This window comes from Camarhynchus parvulus, unplaced genomic scaffold (genome assembly GCF_901933205.1).
Source record: "Camarhynchus parvulus unplaced genomic scaffold, STF_HiC, whole genome shotgun sequence".
NCBI lineage: Eukaryota > Metazoa > Chordata > Aves > Passeriformes > Thraupidae > Camarhynchus > Camarhynchus parvulus.
The window spans coordinates 102,629-120,891 of NW_022148523.1; the positions used below are offsets into that span (position 1 = coordinate 102,629).

Below are 18,263 nucleotides of genomic sequence, written 5' to 3' on the forward strand. Positions count from 1 at the left end.
CGCCGCTTCCCATTGGTCCGCTCCTCCTCAAACCGCGCCCACCGCGCACGCGCTTCGTTCGCTATTGGCTAGCGCCTTATTGTCCCGCCCACCCGTGAGGTAGCGCGTTCTCCTATTGGTTGATCCCGCCCCGCCGGGTGCGCTGCGCTGCTATTAGTCGGCTGATCTGTCAATCATACCGCGGCCCTGAGGCGATGAGCCATCCTATTGGCTCCTCCCCTCCGCCTGTCTCCGCCCCTTTACGCCTATTGGCGGATCGCGGCCCCGCCCCGTCACGTGCGCTCCCGTCATGCCCCGCAAGCTGCCGTTCAGCGCCAAGCGGAAAAAGCAACAGCTCCGGGACCGGCGGGAGCGGAAACGGGGCGGTGAGGGGGGGGCTGGGGGCGCCGGGAGAGAGCACCGGGACCCCCGGGACTGTGGGAGAGGGAACCCCGGGGATGGGGGCTGGAAGCGCCGGTTTATGAGGGGAAAAAACCCCGGGGATGGGGGCCGGGAGCCCCGGGAGAGAGGGGAAAGACCCCTCGGAGTGAGGGCTGGGATCTCCGGTTTAGGAGGGAAGAGCCCCCCGGGAATGGGGGCTGGGAGCCCCAGATTATGAGGGGAAAGACGCCCTGGGAATGGGGGCTGCGGGCGGTGGTTCATGAGGGAAGAGACCCCCAGGAATGGGGGCTGGGATCTTCGGATTATGAGGGGAAAGACCCCCGGGAATGAAGAGAAAAATCCCCCCTGGATGGAGCCCGGGACCCCCTGACCCTCCACCCCTGGTGGCCGCAGATGCCCCGGCCGGGCCGGCCTCGGGCCCCGGCAGCCGCAGCGGGAGCCGCGAGCGGGGCGGCGATGGCCCCCCCGGAGACCCCCCCCCGGAGCCCCCCCGGCGCCACGACCCCGGCAGGTGAGGGGGGAAAAGAACGGGGGTGGGGTGGGGAGGGGAAACCCGGAGTGGATTTGGGCTGGGATTGGGAATGGGAGGGAAAAGGCGGAGTGGATTTGGGCTGGGATTGGGAATGGGAGGGAAATCCTGGACTGGATTTAGGGTGGGATTTAACCTGAGCAAAAACCCGGACTGGATTTGCGGGGGCGATTAACGGGAGGAAAACCCGGAGTGGATTTGGGCTGGGGATTAACCTGATTGAAAGCCTGGACTGGACTTGGGCTGGGATTGGGAATGGGAGAACGCCTGGATTGGATTTAGAGTGAAATTGGGATTGGGGGAAACCTGGGCTGGATTTGGGCTGGGATTTAATGGGAGGGAAAACCCGGCCTGGATTGCAACTGGAACCCAGGTTTAAGGCAAAACCCGGCCTGGATTTCACTGGGAATCAAGGTTTAAGGCAAAACCCGGCCTGGATCCCGGGTGTCCAGGCCCAGAGTGGAGCCCGGCCGTGGGTGGGTGACCCCGGGGGGGGTCCGGCCGTGGGTGGGTGACCCCATGAGGGGGCTCTGGCCCCGGTGACCCCCCCCAGGTTCCGGCTGCAGCTGGGGGGGCCCCGGGCCGAGGCCCTGGAGCGGAGCGGGCGCCGGGCCCAGGAGGAGCTGCTGGAGCTGCTGCCCGAGAGCGCCCTGGAGCTGGATCCCGACAGCGTCTACGGGCCCGGTGAGGGGGCGGGGCCACTGGGGAGGGGAGGGGCTAATGGGAATGGGGAGTGGTTGCTGAGAAAGGGGAGTGGCCACCAGGAAAGGGGAGTGGCCACAGGGGCGTGTCCCTGCAAGGGACAAAGTGACCGCTGGCAGTGTCCAGTGTCCCCGGGAGGTGCCACCACCGCGAGGGTGACCCCGTGTCCCCTCCGTGTGTCCCCAGGGCTGGATTTCCCCCGGCGCCCGCCCTGGAGCTTCGGGATGAGCCCCGAGGAGCTGCGGGCGCGGGAGGAGGCGGCGTTTGGGGACTTCCTCAGGGCCCTGGGGGACAGCCCTGGGGACAGCCCTGGGGACAGCAGAGGGGACAGCCGGGGCCTGGCGCCCTTCGAGCACAACCTGGAGGTGACAGGGCCTGCGTTAGGGGGGGTTTGGGGACATTTTGGGGCATTAAGGGGGATTTTGGGGACATTTTTTGGGGTTAGGTGGGGTTTGGGGACACTGGGGACAGGGAGGGGGACAAGGGAGTGGGGGGGTTAAGGGGGGTTTTGGAGACATTTTGGGGGGTTAAGCGGGGTTTGGGGACATTGGAGGGGTTTGGGGACGCTGGGGACAGGGAGGGTGACATAGCAGGGGGAGTTCAGGGGACTCTGGGGACATTTTGAGAGGTTAAGGGGGGTTTGGGGACATGGGGTGAGTTAAGAGGATTTGGGGACGCTGGGGGGGTTAAGGGGGGTTTGGGGACGTCTTGGGGGGGTTATGGGGGTTTGGGGACCCCGGGGACAGCCAGGGGGGGCGCAGGCCCAGCGGTGTCCCCGCGCTGTCCCCAGACGTGGCGGCAGCTGTGGCGCGTGCTGGAGATGTCCGACATCGTGCTGGTCATCGCCGACGCCCGGCACCCGGTGGGTGTCACCTGTGTGTCTCTTTGTGTCGCCTGTGTTCTTGTGTGTTCTTTTGTGTCACCTGCGTGTCACCCTGGGTGTCACCCAGTGACTGTCCTGTGTCCCTCTGTCACCTGGGTCACCTGGGACTGTCCCTGTGTCTGTTCCTGTGTCCCCATGACTGTTCCCCTGTCCCTTGGTGTCCCCCCAGGCCCTGGATATCCCCTGACTGTCCCTCTGTCCCCTGACTGTCCCCAGGTGCTGGGCGTGCCCCCGTCCCTTGTCCCTGGGTGTCCCCCCATGGCTGTCCTTTGTCCCTGGGTGTCCCCCTGTCCCCTTGACTGTCCCCCTGTCCCCAGGCGCTGGGCGTCCCCCCGTCGCTGTGCGCCCCTGTCCCTTGTCCCTGAGTGTCCCCCCATGGCTGTCCCTTGTCCCTGGGTGTCCCCCTGTCCCCTTGACTGTCCCCATGTCCCCAGGCGCTGGGCGTCCCCCCATCCCTGTGTGCCCATGTCCCTTGTCTCTGGGTGTCCCCCCATGGCTGTCCCTTGTCCCTGGGCGTCCCCAGACCCTGAGTGTCCCCTTGGTGTCCCCCCAGGCGCTGGGCGTGCCCCCATCCCTGTGTGCCCCCGTCCCTTGTCCCTGGGTGTCCCCCCGTGACTGTCCCTTGTCCCTGAGTGTCCCCCCCATGGCTGTCCCTTGTCCCTGAGTGTCCCCTTGGTGTCCCCTTGGTGTCCCCATGTCCCCAGGCGCTGGGCGTCCCCCCATCCCTGTGCGCCCCTGTCCCTTGTCCCTGGGTGTCCCCCCATGGCTGTCCCTTGTCCCTGGGTGTCCCCCTGTCCCCTTGACTGTCCCCCTGTCCCCAGGCGCTGGGCGTCCCCCCATCCCTGTGCGCCCCTGTCCCTTGTCCCTGAGTGTCCCCCCATGGCTGTCCCTTGTCCCTGGGTGTCCCCCTGTCCCCTTGACTGTCCCCATGTCCCCAGGCGCTGGGCGTCCCCCCATCCCTGTGTGCCCATGTCCCTTGTCTCTGGGTGTCCCCCCATGGCTGTCCCTTGTCCCTGGGTGTCCCCAGACCCTGAGTGTCCCCTTGGTGTCCCCCCAGGCGCTGGGCGTGCCCCCATCCCTGTGTGCCCCCGTCCCTTGTCCCTGGGTGTCCCCCGTGACTGTCCCTTGTCCCTGAGTGTCCCCCCCATGGCTGTCCCTTGTCCCTGAGTGTCCCCCCCGTGACTGTCCCTTGTCCCTGAGTGTCCCCCCCATGGCTGTCCCTTGTCTCTGGGTGTCCCCCCATGGCTGTCCCTTGTCCCTGAGTGTCCCCTTGGTGTCCCCTTGGTGTCCCCCCAGGCGCTGGGCGTGCCCCCATCCCTGTGCGCCCACGTCACGCAGCGCCTGGCCAAGGGTCTCATCCTCATCCTCAACAAGGTGGACCTGGCCCCGCCCTCGGTGGCCGTGGCCTGGAGCCACCTGCTGAGGGCTCGCTACGGCCCCGGCCGCGTGGTCCCGTTCAGCACCTGCCCCGGACCCCCCCCCGGCCCCGGTGAACTTCTGGGGTGAAACTGGGGGGGTTTGGGGTCGATATGGGGGGGTTTGGGATCCATACTGGGGGGCTTGGGGTCCATACTGGGGGGCTTGGGGGTCAATATTGGGGGATTTGGGGTCAATACTGGGGGGGTTTGGGGTGAAACTGGGGGGGTTTGGGGTCGATATTGGGGGGCTTGGGATCCATACTGGGGGGCTTGGGGTCAATATTGGGGGATTTGGGGTCAATACTGGGGGATTTGGGGTCAATACTGGGGGGTTTGGGGTGAAACTGGGGGGGTTTGGGGTCCATATTGGGGGGTTTGGGGTGAAACTGGGGGGGTTTGGGGTCAATACTGGGGGGTTTGGGGTGAATTTGGGGGATTTGGGGTGAATTTGGGGGGGATTTCGGATCGATATTGGGGGGATTTGGGGTGAATTTGGGGGGTTTGGGGTGGAATTAGGGGGGTTTGGGGGTTTTTAGGGGGTTTGAGGGTGGAAGTTGGGGCGTTTTAAAGGGATTTGGGATGGAACCGGGGGGTTTTGTGGGGTTTGGGGTGGCATTGAGGAGGTTTGAGGTGACCCTGGGCTGGTTTTGGGGTCCCTAGGTCAGTTTTTGGGGTCCCCAGGGCTGTTTTTGGGGTGACATTTGGTGGTTTTGGGGTCCCCAAGGCTGCAGAAGAAGGAGGGTCACCTTGGCAGTTTTTGGGGTCCCCAGGGCTGGTTTTGGGGTGATTTTTGCTGTTTTTTGGGTCCCCAGGACTGCAGAAGAGGCAGAAGAAGAGGGGGGGGCGCTGGGGCCGCGCCGTGGGACCCCGACTGCTGCTGGAGGCCTGCGAGGAGATCGTGGGGGGGGCCGGTGCGTGGGGAGGGGTCCTGGGGGGGTTTGGGGGGTTTGGGTTTGTGGGGAGGGGTCCTGGGGGGGTTTGGGGGGTTTGGGTCTGTGGGGAGGGGTCCTGGGGGGTTGGGGGGTTTGGGTCTGGGGGAGGGGTCCTGGGGGGTTTGGGTCTGTGGGGAGGGGTCCTGGGGGGGTTTGGGGGGTTTGGGTCTGTGGGGAGGGGTCCTGGGGGGGTTTTAGGGGGGTCAGCTCACTGGGGAGGGGTCCCCAGGGGTCTCGGGGGAGTTTGGGTCACCCATCCAGGCCCTGCCCGGGGCAGATCCTGCTTAGCTTTGTATTGGGAGGGGTGAAACAAAAGGGGACTCTGGGGAGGGGGGTCCCTGTGTCCCCCCAGTATCCCCCCAGTTTCACCAGTCCCCCCAGTGTCTCCCAGTCCCTCCCCAGTATCCCCCAGTTCCTCCCAGTCCCTCCAAATCCCCTCCCAGTCCATCCCAGTCCCCCCCAGTACCCCCAGTACCCCCAGTAACTGCTCCCAGTGTCCCCCCAGTGACCGTCCCCAGTGTCCCCAGTCCCTCCCAGTCCATCCCAGTTCGTTCCCAGTCCATCCCAGTGTACCCCAGTATCCCCAGTATCCCCCGTGTCTCTCCCAGTTGACCTGAGCAGCTGGCGGGCGCGGCTGGAGCGGGCGGAGCAGCGCCCCGAGGATGATGAAGATGATGAGGATGAGGAGGAGGAGGAGCCCCTGGGAGGGGATGAAGAGGAGGAGGAGGAGGGGGCGGGGCCTGGGGACGTGGCCCCGCCCCGGCAGTGGGAGCGCTACCGGCACGGCGTGCTGACCCTGGGCTGCGTGGGTGAGGGGCGGGGCCAGAGAGGGCGTGGTCATTGGGAGTGGATAAGGGGGTGTGGTCATTCGGAGCGGTTGTTGGGGTGGTCAGTGGGTGTGGCCACTGGGGGTGTGGCCACTGGGGGTGTGGTCATTTGGAGCAGTCATTGGGGGGGTAATGAGGTGTGGTTACTGTGGGCATGGTCATTGGGGGTGATCAGTGTGGGTGTGGTCACTGTGGGTGTGGCTTAGCACCGGTGTGTTCCAGGTGGATGTAACTCACTGGGGGTGTGGTTCCAATGGGTGTGTCTCACTGTGGGTGTGGTTTAGGTGGGTGTGGCTCACTATGGGCATGATTTATGTGCGTGTAGCTCACTGTGGGTGTGGTTTATGTGGCTATAACTCACTGTGGGTGTGGTTTAGGTGGGTGTGGCTCACTATGGGCGTGGTTTATGTGGCTGTAACTCACTGTGGGCGTGGCTTATGTGGGTGTAGCTCACTGTGGGTGTGGTTTATGTGGGTGTGGCTCACTGTGGGTGTGGTTTATGTGGCTGTAACCCACTGTGGGTGTGGTTTACATGGGTGTGGCTCACCCAGCGCTCTGGCCCCGCCCAGGGCTGCCCAACGCCGGTAAATCGTTGGTGCTGAACGCGGTGCTGGGCTGTGGCTCACTGTGGGTGTGGCTCACTGTGGGTGTGGCTCACTGTGGGTGTGGTTTCAATGGGCGTGGCTCACTGTGGGTGTGGTTTATGTGGGCATGGCTCACTGTGGGTGTGGTTTATGTGACTGTAACTCACTGTGGGCGTGGTTTATGTGGGTGTGGCTCACTGTGGGTGTGGTTTATGTGGCTGTAACTCACTGTGGGCGTGGCTTACATGGGCGTGGCTCACCCAGCGCTCTGGCCCCGCCCAGGGCTGCCCAACGCAGGTAAATCGTCGGTGCTGAACGCGGTGCTGGGCCGCAGCGCAGTGGGCGTGTCCCGCGCCCCCGGCCGCACCCGCTACTTCCAGACGCATTTCCTGACGGCCCAGGTGCGGCTCTGCGACTGCCCCGGCCTCGTGTTCCCCTCCCGGGCCCCGCCTGAGCTGCAGGTGAGAGCTGAACACCCTCAGGTGGGACCCCAACCCATCCTAACCCATCCAGGTGTGACCCCAAACCCCCAGGTGTGACCCCAAATCCCCCAGGTGTGACCCCAACCCCCCCAGGTGTGACCCTAACGCCCCCAGGTGTGACCCCAAACCCCCCAGGTGTGACCCCAACCCTGCCAGGTCTGTTCCCAATTCCATTTCCCCCCAGGTCCTGCCAGGGCTGTACCCCATTGTTTCACCCCATTATCTCCTCTCACAGGTCCTGGCAGGGCTGTACCCCAATCCTGTACCCCATTGTTTCACCCCATTGTTTCTCTCACAGGTCCTGGCAGGGCTGTACCCCGTTATTTTACCCCATTATCTCCTCTCACAGGTCCTGGCAGGGCTGTACCCCGTTATTTCACCCCATTATTCTCTCTCACAGGTCCTGGCAGGGCTGTACCCCATTGTTTTACCCCATTATTTCCTGTTTTAGGTCCTGGCAGGGCTGTACCCCGTTATTTCACCCCATTATTCTCTCTCACAGGTCCTGGCAGGGCTGTACCCCGTTATTTCACCCCATTATTCTCTCTCACAGGTCCTGGCAGGGCTGTACCCCATTGTTTCACCCCATTATTCTCTCTCACAGGTCCTGGCAGGGCTGTACCCCATTATTTTACCCCATTATTCTCTCTCACAGGTCCTGGCAGGGCTGTACCCCATTGTTTCACCCCATTATTCTCTCTCACAGGTCCTGGCAGGGCTGTACCCCGTTATTTCACCCCATTATTCTCTCTCACAGGTCCTGGCAGGGGTGTACCCCATTGTTTTACCCCATTATTTCCTGTTTTAGGTCCTGGCAGGGCTGTACCCCGTTATTTCACCCCATTATTCTCTCTCACAGGTCCTGGCAGGGCTGTACCCCATTGTTTCACCCCATTATTCTCTCTCACAGGTCCTGGCAGGGGTGTACCCCATAGCCCAGCTGCAGGACCCCTATTCTGCCGTGGGCTTTTTGGGGTCCCGCCTGGCCCTGCCCCCCCTGCTGCAGCTGCGCCCCCCAAACGGCCCCGGCTGGACGGCCTGGGAGCTCTGCGAAGGTGGGGAACCTTCCGGAACCTTCCGGAACCTTCCGGGACACCCGGGAACGTTCTGGGCTTTGAGGGAAATTCGGGGATTTTGGTGCAATTTGGGCATTTTGGGGGGTTTGGGATGATTTTTGGGGTTTTTTCTGTGATTTTGGGACATTTTTAGGGTGATTTTTCCTTTCCTATTTTGAGGAGTTTTGGGATGATTTTTGGGGTCTTTTCCCTGCTTTTTGGAACATTTTTAGGGTGATTTTTAGGCTAATTTTTCCTTTGCTATTTTTGAGAGGTTTTGGGATGATTTTTGGGATGCTTCTCCTGCTTTTTGGGGCATTTTTGGGGTGGTTTTCGGGATGATTTTCCTGCTATTTTATGACCATTTTTGGGATGTTTCCCCTGTTATTTTGTGACCATTTTTGGGGTATTTTTGGGCTGTTTCTTCTGCTATTTTAGGATGATTTTTGGGACATTTCTCCTCCTGTTTTCTGACCATTTTGGGGTGGTTTTCGGGTATTTTTGGGGTGTTTTCCCAGCCATTTTGTGACCATTCTGGGAGTATTTTTGGGGTGTTTCTTTGGCTATTTTAGGATGATTTTTGGGACATTTTCCCTGCCATTTTCTGACCATTTTGGGGATATTTTTGGGACATTTCTCCTGCCATTTTCTGACCGGTTTTTGGGATATTTTTGGGACATTTTCCCTGCCATTTTCTGACCGTTTTTTGGGATATTTTTGGGACATTTCCCCTGCCATTTTCTGACCATTTTTGGGATATTTCTGGGACATTTCCCCTGCCATTTTCTGACCATTTTGGGGATATTTTTGGGACATTTTCCCTGCCATTTTCTGACTATTTTTTGGGATATTTTTGGGACATTTCCCCTGCCATTTTCTGACCATTTTTTGGGATATTTTTGGGACATTTCCCCTGCCGTTTCCTGACCGTTTTCTGGGTGTTTTCCCCCAGCCTGGGCAGAGCAGAGAGGCTACAAGACGGCGCGGGCGGCTCGGAACGACGTGGCCAGGGCGGCCAACGGGCTCCTGAGGATGGCGGCCGAGGGCAGGATCAGGCTGTGCCTCAGGCCCCCGGGCTATTCCCTGCAGAAAGGTACCAAAAACACCCAAAAATATCCAAATACATCCAAAATTGGGGATTTGGGACCCAAAAATATCCAAAATTGGGGATTTGGGGCAGTTTTGGGTGGATTAGGGGCAGTTTTGGGGGGATTTGGGGCAGTTTTGGGTGGATTAGGGGCAGTTTTGGGGGGATTTGGGGCAGTTTTGGGGGGTTTTGGGGGCAGTTTTGGGGGGTTTTGGGGCAGTTTTGGGGGGATTTGGGGCAGTTTTGGGGGATTTGGGGCAGTTTTGGGGGGGATTTGGGGCAGTTTTGGGGGGTTTTGAGGCAGTTTTGGGCGGATTTGGGGCAGTTTTGAGGGGTTTTGGGGCAGTTTTGGGGGGTTTTGGGGCAGTTTTGGGGGGTTTTGGGGCAGTTTTGGGGGGATTTGGGGCAGTTTTCGGGGGCTCATGTGGCTGCAGCCGAGGGCAGGATCAGGCTGTGCCTTAGGCCCCCGGGCTATTCCCTGCAGAAAGGTACCAAAAACACCCAAAACCACCCAAAAATATCCAAAACCGGGGATTTGGGGCAGTTTTGGGGGGGATTTGGGGCAGTTTTGGGGGGCTCCTGAGGATGGCAGCCGAGGGCAGGATCAGGCTCTGCCAGGTACCAAAAACACCCAAAAAAACCAAAACTGGGGATTTGGGACCCAAAAATATCCAAAATTGGGGATCTGGGGCAGTTCTGGGGCATTTGGGGCAGTTTTGGGGGGATTTGGGACCCAATAAAACCCCAAAATCTGGGATTTTAGACTTAAAAGAATTCCAAAATCGGGGTGTTTGGGACAAACTTATTACCCAAAAAAAATCGAAAAGTCAGGGATTTGGGACCCAGAAATATCCAAAGTTGAGGATTTGGGACCCAAAAACGTCCAAATTAGGGATTTAGGGCCCAAAAAAATAGAGAACTGGGGATTTGGAACCTGAAAATATCCAAAATTGGGATTTGGGGATCCGAAATTGGGGATTTGGGGGAGATTTGGGGAAGTTTTGGTACCCAAAAAACTCCAAAATTGGGGATTGAGGATCTGATATTGGGGATTTGGGGCAGTTCTGGGAGGATTTGGGACCCAAAAAAACCCAAAATTGGGGATTTTGGGGTGAATTTGGGGCATTTTGGGTCCTTTGGGGTTTCTTTGGGTCTCAGTCCCTCCTGGGCTGGCCCCGCCCCCTTTGCCCCTCCCCCGTTGGCCCCGCCCCTGACCCCGCCCCCCCCCCTCCCCCAGAGCACTGGGAGCTCCACCCCGACACCGCGGCCATGGCGGCCATGACAGGGGGCGGGGCCACCACCCCTCCCCCACCCGGCGCCGCCTCCAGCTCCGAGGACGACGAGGGGGAGGAGCCAGAGGAGGCCACGCCCCCTCCCAGCCCCGCCCCCAACCCCTTCGCGCTGCTGGGGGAGGACGAGTGCTGAGCCACGCCCCCTTTCGGGGGAGGAGCCAATCGGAGCGCGCGGATTAGCATACGGCCACATATGGAATAAAGGGTTTATTTCTGCAGAGCTGATTGGCTGGTGCTGGCGAGGCGGCGACCAATCAGAGCGTGGGGGCGGGGCCTGGGGAGTGAGGTCATTGTTAGGCCACGCCCATGTCCTTACATGGATTTGGCTTCAACCAGCATAGCCCCGCCCACATCCCCTTATTGGTGTTTGGCCACGCCCATATTCCCTTATAAGGACTGGGCCACACCCACTGCAGGTCATAATTGGATTTGGCTTCACCTCACTTAAAACCACGCCCACGTTTCCATATTTAAATTTGACCCCACCCCTTTCCCACGCATGCCCCGCCCCCACTGACCCGTGGGCGTGTCCTGTTGGGGTGGGCGTGGCCGGGGTGGGCGTGGCTCAGGCGGGCACAGGAAGCGGCGCCGGCGGCCGCAGGTGAGGCAGCGCTGGAGGAGGCGGGGCTGGCCACGCCCTGGGGCGGGGCAGGGGGCGGGGTCAGCCACGGCCACGCCCCAAATGCTTCAACTATGGCACCAAAAAACCCCAAAATCCCCCCAAAAATCCTCCCAAAACCGCCCAAAATCCGCCCCAAAATCTCTCCCAAAAATCCCCAAAACCCCCCAAAATCACAAAATCCCCCTAAAATCTCCCTCAAAAATTCCAAAATCCCCCCAATTCCACCCAAATCACCTCAAAATTCCCCCAAACCCCGCAAAACCCCTCAAAAACCTCCAGATTCTCCCAAAAATTCACCTCAAAATCCCAAAATCCCCCAAAAACCGCACAAATCCTCCCAAAATCTCTAAGAATTCCGCCAAAATCCCCCAATATCCCCCAGTAACTGCCCAAAAATCCCCAAATCTCCCCAAAAATGCCCCAAATCTCCCCAAACTGCCACAATCCTCCCAAATCCTCCCAAATTTCCACCAAAATCCTAAATGCCTCCAAACCCCCACAAACCCCCTAAAATCACACTGGAAATCCCCAAATTCTCCTCCAAAAATGCCAAAAATTTTCCAAAATTCCCCCAAAAATAAAAAAAAATCCCAAATCCCCCCAAAAAACCCCAAATCCCCCCCATAAATTCCTCCAAAACGCGCCCAAAAATCAAACACAGATTTTCCCCCAAACGCCCCAAATCCTCCCCAAAATCCCCCGGGAAATTCCCAGAAATGCCCCAAACTTTCCCCCAATCCCCTCAGGAATCCCCGGAATCGCCGAATTTGCCCCAAATTTCACCTCGGAGCCGCACTTGGCTCCCGGCGCCCGGCGCCTGCAGCGAGCAGCAGCGGCGGCACAGGCGGCGCTTGACGGAGGGAGCCCTGGAATTGGCAAAAATCGCCCAAAATTAACCCAAAATCACCCAAAATTAACCCAAAATATCGACACAAAATACCCCAAAATATCGACACAAAATAACCCAAAATATTGACACAAAATACCCCAAAATATCGACACAAAATAACCCAAAATTAACCCAAAATTGACCCAAAATATCGACACAAAATAACCCAAAATATCGACACAAAATACCCCAAAATATTGACACAAAATACCCCAAAATATTGACACAAAATAATCCAAAATATTGATACAAAATAACCCAAAATATTGACACAAAATACCCCAAAATATCGACACAAAATAACCCAAAATTAACCCCAAATCCCCAAAAATTCCCCAAAATGCCCCAAAAATTCCCCAAACCCCCCAAAACCCCTCAAATTTTCCCTCTCGAGCCCCCAAATTCCCCAAACTCCCAAATTCCCCCCAAAATCCCCCCAAAACTCCCCAAAATCCCAGAAAATCCCCCCAAAAATTCCCCCAAAACCCCTCAAATTTTCCCTCCCCACCCTCCTAAATCCCCCAAACCCCCGAATTCCCCCAAAATTCCCCAAAAATCCCCCAAAAATGCCCCCAAAATTGTCCCCCAAAAATCCCCCAAAATCACCCCCAAAAAAACCCCAAAACCCCCAATCCCGCCCCCCAAAAAAATTCCCCAAAACCCCCCAAAATCCCCCCAAAATTCCTCCTAAAAATCCCCACAAAATCCCCCCAAATTCCCCAAAAATCTCCCCAAAATTCCCCAAAAATGCCCCCAAAATTTTCCCCCAAAAATCCCCCAAATCCCCCCAAAATTCCCCCAAAAATCCTCCCCAAAAAACCCCCAATCCCCCCCCAAAAAAATTCCCCAAATTCCCCCAAAATCCCCCCAAATTCCCCCAAAATCTCCCCAAAATCCCTCCAAAAATCCCCCCCCAAAAAAAACCCCAAAACCCCCAATCTGCCCCCCCCAAAAAATTCCCAAAACCCCCAAAAATCCTCCCCAAAAATCCCCGAAAATTCCCCCAAAATGCCCCAAATCCCGGCTCACAGTCGCAGCACGAGGCCCCGCGCGGCCGCGCGTTGGGTGCGGAGCAGGAACCGCGAGAGCCCCGGGGAGAGGGGCAGAGACCAGTGAGCGGCCTGGGGAGATTTGGGGTGAAAATCGGGGATTTGGGGCAAATCCGGGGATTTTGGGGATTTTAGGGCGTTTTTTAGGGGATTTTTGGGGATTTTTTAGGGGAATTTTTGGGATTTTTTGAGTGGTTTTGGGGGTTTTTGGGTGATTTTTGGGGGGATTTTTGGAGTGGTTTTGGGAGTTTTTAGAGGGTTTTGGGATTTTGGGGAATTTTTGGGGTTTTAGGGATTTTTTTGGGATTTTTTAGGATTTTTTGGGGGTTTTTTGGGGGAGTTTTTAGGATTTTTTGGGAGGATTTTAAGAGATTTTTTTTAGGAGCTGCGGAGAAGATTTGGGGATTTTTTGGGAATTTTTGGGGTTTTTTAGGATTTTTTGGGGATTTTTGGGGGGGAATTTTTAGGATTATTTATGATTTTTTTGGGATTTTTTAGGATTTTTTGGGGATTTTTTGGGGCAGTTTTGGGGCAGCTGCAGCCGGAACTGCGAGAGCCCCGGGGAGAGGGGCAGGGACCAGTGAGCGGCCTGGGGAGATTTGGGGTGAAAATCGGGGATTTGGGGCAAATCCGGGGAATTTGAGGGAATTTAGGGCGTTTTTTAGGGGATTTTTGGGGATTTTTTAGGGGATTTTTGGGGATTTTTTAAGGGATTTTTGGGGATTTTTGGGTGGTTTCGGGGGTTTTTGGGTGATTTTTGGGGGGATTTTTGGAGTGGTTTTGGGAGTTTTTAGAGGGTTTTGGGATTTTGGGGAATTTTTGGGGTTTTAGGGATTTTTATGGGGATTTTTTAGGATTTTTTGGGGGGAATTTTTAGGATTTTTGAGGTGGTTTTGGGGGGATTTTAAGAGATTTTTTTTAGGAGCTGCGGAGAAGATTTGGGGATTTTTTGGGATTTTTTGGGGCAGTTTTGGGGCAGCTGCAGCCGGAACCGCGAGAGCCCCGGGGAGAGGGGCAGAGACCAGTGAGCGGCCTGGGGAGATTTGGGGTGAAAATCGGGGATTTGGGGCAAATCCGGGGAATTTGAGGATTTTAGGGCGTTTTTTAGGGGATTTTTGGGGGATTTTTGGGGCAGTTTGGGGGAATTTTGGGGGGATTTTTGGGGGATTTTTAAGAGATTTTTTTTAGGGGCTGTGGAGGAGGTTCGGGGATTTTTTGGGGACTTTTTCGGGATTTTTCAGGGAGAGACCTTTTGAGGGATTTTTGGGGATTTTTTTTGTTGGTTTTGGGGGATTTGTTGGGGACTTTTGGGAATTTTTGGGGTTTTGGGGATTTTTGGGGGGGTTGGGAGTGTAGGGGGAGTTTTGGGGATTTTGGGGATTTTTTTAGGAAATTTTGGGGGGGATTTTTGGGTGGGGTTTTTTTTTGAGATTTTTGAGGGGATTTGAGGATTTTTTTAGGATCTTTTGGGAGTTTGGGAGATTTCTTGGGGCTTGGGGGGGATTTTGAGGGATTTGGGGGATTTTTTGGGGGAGTTTCGGGGTTTTTGGGGCTCAAGCCCCTCCCCAAACCTCCCCGGCCCCGGGAACCCCCAAAATCCCCAAATTTTCCCCAAATTTTCCCCAAATTCCCCACCTGGAACAGGAAGTTCAGCCGCTGCAGCGCCTCCCGGTCCTTCACGGGCGCCGCCATCTTCCCGCTGGCCCCGCCCCTCGTGGGCGTGACCGCGGCTCCTCAGTGGTCAGCGCCTCAGCGGCGTGGGCGTGGCCTCGTCGTGGCGTTACGTCACTTCCGGAGTTTGGGGGGACATTTTTGGGGACCCCCTGTGGGGAATTTGTGCCCAAAATCCCAAAATTCCCCAAAATTCCCCAAATTATCCCGAATTAATCCAAAGTTATCCCAAATTTCCCCAAAATTCCCCAAATTATCCCGAATTAATCCAAAATTATCCCAAATTTTTCCCAACTTTTCCCAAATTTTTCCTAAATTATTCCAAAATTATCCCCAAAGTTTTTCCAATTTGTCCCAAATCATCCCCAAATTATCCCTAAATTCCCAAATTATCCCAAATTTTCCGATTATTCCCAAGTTATCCCTAAATTATCCCAAATTACCCCAAATTATCCCCAAATTACCCCAAATTATCCCACCTTTTATCAAATTATCTCCAAATTCTCCCAAATTCCCCCTCCTGTCCCTTTGTCCCCCCCCGTCCCCAAATTCCCGAATTATTCCCGAAACTCCTCAGCGATTCCCCCCAAAATTTCCCCGAAATCCACAAAAAAATGAAATAAAAATCCCCAAAAATTCCCCCGCCCCGTGTCCGTGTGTCCCGCGTCCCTCTGTGCCCGCATTGCGATGTCACCCTCGTGTCCCTCTGTCCCTCCCCGTGTCCCTCTGTCCCTCCCCGTGTCCCTCTGTCCCTCCGTGTCCCCGTTCCCCACATTCCGGGGCCACCCCGCGTCCCCTCCGTGTCCCCGCATTCCGATGTCGCTCCGTGTCACCCTCGTGTCCCCTCCCCGTGTCCCCGTCGGTGTCACCCTCGTGTCCCCGTGTCCCTCCCCGTGTCACCCTCGTGTTTGTGTCGCTCCTGTCCCCTCCTGTCCCCATCGGTGCCACCCCCTGTCCCCTCCCTGTCCCCGTGTCCCCTCCCCGTGTCACCCTCGCGTCCCCGTGTTTGTGTCGCTCCTGTCCCCTCCCTGTCCCCGCCTCTCTCCTGTTGTCCCCGCCCCTGTCCCCTCCTGTCCCCATCTCTGTCCCTGCTGTCCCCTCCCCTGTCCCCGCCCATTTCCTGTTGTCCCCAACTCTGTCCCATCTCTGTCCCTCCTGTCCCCATCTCTGTCCCCATCTCTGTCTCTCCTGTCCCCTCGATGTCCCCGTCCGTGCCCCCCCAGCGCGGTCCCCTGGCCCTGCTGGCCGCGGCCACCTCGTGTCCCTGTGCAGGTGTCCCCTCCTGTCCCCTCCCCTGTCCCCGCCTATTTCCTGTTGTCCCCAACTCTGTCCCATCTCTGTCCCCTCCCTGTCCTCAGCTCTGTCCCTGCTGTCCCCTCCCCTGTCCCCATCGGTGCCACCCCCGTACCCAGCGGTGCCACCCCCTGTCCCCTCCCCTGTCCCCGCCCATTTCCTGTTGTCCCGAGCTCTGTCCCCCCCTGTCCCTCCCCGTGTCACCCTCGTGTCCCGGTGTTTGTGTCGCTCCTGTCCCCTCCCCTGTCCCCGCCCATTTCCTGTTGTCCCCAACTCTGTCCCAGCTCTGTCCCTCCTGTCCCCATCTCTGTCCCCAACTCTGTCCCCAACTCTGTCCCCATCTCTGTCCCATCTCTGTCTCTCCTGTCCCCATCTCTGTCCCCATCTCTGTCCCCTCGATGTCCCCGTCCGTGCCCCCCCAGCGCGGTCCCCTGGCCCTGCTGGCCGCGGCCACCTCGTGTCCCCTTTGTCGCCGTCCCCTGCAGGACCCGGTGCTGCTGCCGTGCGAGCACCGCTGCTGCCGCCGCTGCCTCCTGCCCCCGCTGTCCCCGGCGGTGTCCCCGGGGGTGTCCCCGCTGTCCCCGGGGGTGTCCCCGGGCTGTCCCCAGGCCTGGCCCCGCTGTCCCCAGTGTCGCCGTCCCTGCGCTCCCGGACGCGTCCGCACCGCGGTGGCGCTGGCGGTGGAGGCGCGGATCGCGCGGAGGCTCGCGGGGGACACCGGGGGCGACAAAAGCGACAAAAGCGACACCGGAGGTGGCACCGCGGGGACAGCGAGGAGACGGCGCCGGAACGGGAGGTGCAGGTGAGAATCGGGGAGTTTTGGGGAATTTTGGGGAATTTTTGGGGAATTTTTGGGGGTTTTGGAATTTTTGGGGGTTTGGGGACACGGGATGGCGCTGGGGCTCACGGGGGACACCGAGGGTGACAAAGGGGACAAAAGTGACACCGAGGGGACAGCGAGGAGACGGAGCCGGAACGGGAGGTGCAGGTGAGATTTGGGGAATTTTTGGGGAATTTTTTGGGGAATTTTTGGGGAAGATTTTGGGGTTTGGGGACATGGGGATGTGCGGGGGACACAGGGGGTGACAAAAGTGACAAAGGAGGGGACAAAAGTGACACCGGAGGTGGCACCGAGGGGACAGCGCCTGGCCGGGAGGTGCAGGTGAGATTTGGGGATTTTGGGGTTTTTTTGGGGGGATTTTGGGGGATTTTGGGGTTTGGGGACATCGGGACGTGATGGAGGGGACAGAGCTGGGACAGGGGGTGACAAAAGTGACAAAGGAGGGGACACGGGAGGGGACACGGGAGGTGGCACCGCGGGGACAGCGCCGGGCCGGAGGCGCAGGTGAGAATCGGGAATTTGGGGGAATTTTGGGGAATTTTGATTTTGGGATTTTTTCGGGGGAGATTTGGGGATTTGGGGACACGCAAGGGGACAGGGGATGGCGGAGGGGATTTGGGGTGAAATTTGGGGATTTGGGAAGGACCCGGGGAGAATTTGGCGGATTTGGGGAAAATTTGGGGATTTTTTGGGGGAAATTTTGGGAATTTTTGAGGGGAATTCGGGGGGGGTCAGGTGGGATTCAGGAACTCTCAACCCCGGGGTGGGGGCGGGGCTGAATTTTGGGCCAATTTGGGGCCAAATCCTCCCCAAACCCGCGGGGTGGGGGAGGGGAGGACGCGACAACCCCGAAATTTGGAATTTCTTTTGAGATTTTTGGGATTATTTGGGGGGATTTTTTGGGGGGATTTTTGGGAGGATTTTGGGGATTTTTTGGGGGGATTTTGGGGATTTCTTTGGGATTTTGTGGGGCGATTTTGGGAAATTTTTAGGGGGAATTTTTTTGGGGGGGATTTTAGGGCGGATTTTTAGGGGGATTTTTGGGGGTGATTTTGGGGTGATTTTGGGGGGATTTTTGGGGTGTCCCCACCCCCCCTCACGTGCCGCTGCCACCCCGCCCCTCCCCCACCCCGCAGGTGACACCTCGGGCGCGGCCCCGCCCCTCCCCCGCCCGGCCCGGTGACATTTTTGACATTTTTGGGGGGTGACAAATCCAATTTTGGGGGTTTTTTTTTCTGCCCCTCCCCCACCCCCGCCAATTTTTGGGATTTTTTTTAATTTTTTCCCCCCCCCCCCTTTCCGCAGCCTCGGGGCCCAACTGCGAGCGGACGCCGCCCCTCCCCCACCCCCGCGCGACCCCTCCCCCGCCGCCGCCGCCCCTCCCCCACAATAAACACCGCCCCTCCCCCTCCTCCTCCTCTCGTCGCTTTAATGTCAATTGGGGGGGGGGGAGGGGGGAGGGGACCCCAAAACCGCCCCGATGGGGTGGGGGAGGGGATGGAGGGGGTGGGGGAGGGGCGGGGTTTGGGGTCTCCAGGTGAATTTTTGGGGTCCCGGTGAATTTTTGGGGTCCCGGTGTGGATTTTTTTTTTGGGGGGGGGGGGAGGTTCGGGTTCCAACCCCAGGCAGTGAAATTTTGGAATTTTTTTTTGTGGGGGGAGGGCTTGGGGGGAAATTTGGGGCTGAAATTCCGGAATTTTGGGGTTAAAATGCTGAAATTTTTCAG

The 18,263-nt window shown here is 58.0% G+C and overlaps 3 protein-coding genes across 3 annotated transcripts; 2 read left to right on the forward strand and 1 right to left on the reverse strand.

Moving 5' to 3' along the window:
• The first annotated feature begins 272 nt into the window (after window positions 1–272).
• On the forward strand, window positions 273–10,386 carry GNL1 (G protein nucleolar 1 (putative)). Its single transcript, XM_030970616.1, has 12 exons — window positions 273–365; window positions 775–892; window positions 1,464–1,594; window positions 1,799–1,977; window positions 2,403–2,474; window positions 3,792–3,984; window positions 4,726–4,824; window positions 5,454–5,654; window positions 6,539–6,717; window positions 7,649–7,793; window positions 8,746–8,886; window positions 10,118–10,386. The coding sequence occupies exons 1-12, from the start codon at window positions 290–292 to the stop codon at window positions 10,303–10,305; spliced, it is 1,722 nt and encodes a 573-aa protein (XP_030826476.1). The 5' UTR covers window positions 273–289; the 3' UTR covers window positions 10,306–10,386.
• RPP21 (ribonuclease P/MRP subunit p21) lies at window positions 10,130–14,428 on the reverse strand. Its single transcript, XM_030970618.1, has 5 exons — window positions 14,368–14,428; window positions 12,713–12,804; window positions 11,578–11,660; window positions 10,691–10,810; window positions 10,130–10,446 (listed from the first exon to the last, which is right to left on the reverse strand). Exons 1-5 carry the CDS (start codon window positions 14,422–14,424, stop codon window positions 10,427–10,429), a joined length of 372 nt encoding a protein of 123 aa, XP_030826478.1. The 5' UTR covers window positions 14,425–14,428; the 3' UTR covers window positions 10,130–10,426.
• Window positions 14,429–16,077: 1,649 nt separating this feature from the next.
• Window positions 16,078–17,937, forward strand: LOC115916884 (RING finger protein 39-like). Its single transcript, XM_030970620.1, has 2 exons — window positions 16,078–16,498; window positions 17,843–17,937. The coding sequence occupies exons 1-2, from the start codon at window positions 16,095–16,097 to the stop codon at window positions 17,928–17,930; spliced, it is 492 nt and encodes a 163-aa protein (XP_030826480.1). The 5' UTR covers window positions 16,078–16,094; the 3' UTR covers window positions 17,931–17,937.
• Window positions 17,938–18,263: the final 326 nt, after the last annotated feature.

What these genes read in the sequence shown, in the direction of transcription:
- RPP21 (XM_030970618.1), bottom strand. Translation starts at nt 14,424, where the DNA reads ATGGCGGCGCCCGTGAAGGACCGGGAGGCGCTGCAGCGGCTGAACTTC. An exon ending in CGGGGCCTCGTGCTGCGACT is followed by an intron (nt 11,661 to 12,712) that starts GTGAGCCGGGAT and finishes TGCCAATTCCAG; the next exon opens with GGCTCCCTCCGTCAAGCGCC. An exon ending in CCAACAGGACACGCCCACGG is followed by an intron (nt 10,447 to 10,690) that starts GTCAGTGGGGGC and finishes CTCACTCCCCAG; the next exon opens with GCCCCGCCCCCACGCTCTGA.
- LOC115916884 (XM_030970620.1), top strand. Translation starts at nt 16,095, where the DNA reads ATGTCCCCGTCCGTGCCCCCCCAGCGCGGTCCCCTGGCCCTGCTGGCC. An exon ending in CGCCGGAACGGGAGGTGCAG is followed by an intron (nt 16,499 to 17,842) that starts GTGAGAATCGGG and finishes CCCTTTCCGCAG; the next exon opens with CCTCGGGGCCCAACTGCGAG.
- GNL1 (XM_030970616.1), top strand. Translation starts at nt 290, where the DNA reads ATGCCCCGCAAGCTGCCGTTCAGCGCCAAGCGGAAAAAGCAACAGCTC. An exon ending in CGACAGCGTCTACGGGCCCG is followed by an intron (nt 1,595 to 1,798) that starts GTGAGGGGGCGG and finishes GTGTGTCCCCAG; the next exon opens with GGCTGGATTTCCCCCGGCGC. An exon ending in CGGACCCCCCCCCGGCCCCG is followed by an intron (nt 3,985 to 4,725) that starts GTGAACTTCTGG and finishes TTGGGTCCCCAG; the next exon opens with GACTGCAGAAGAGGCAGAAG.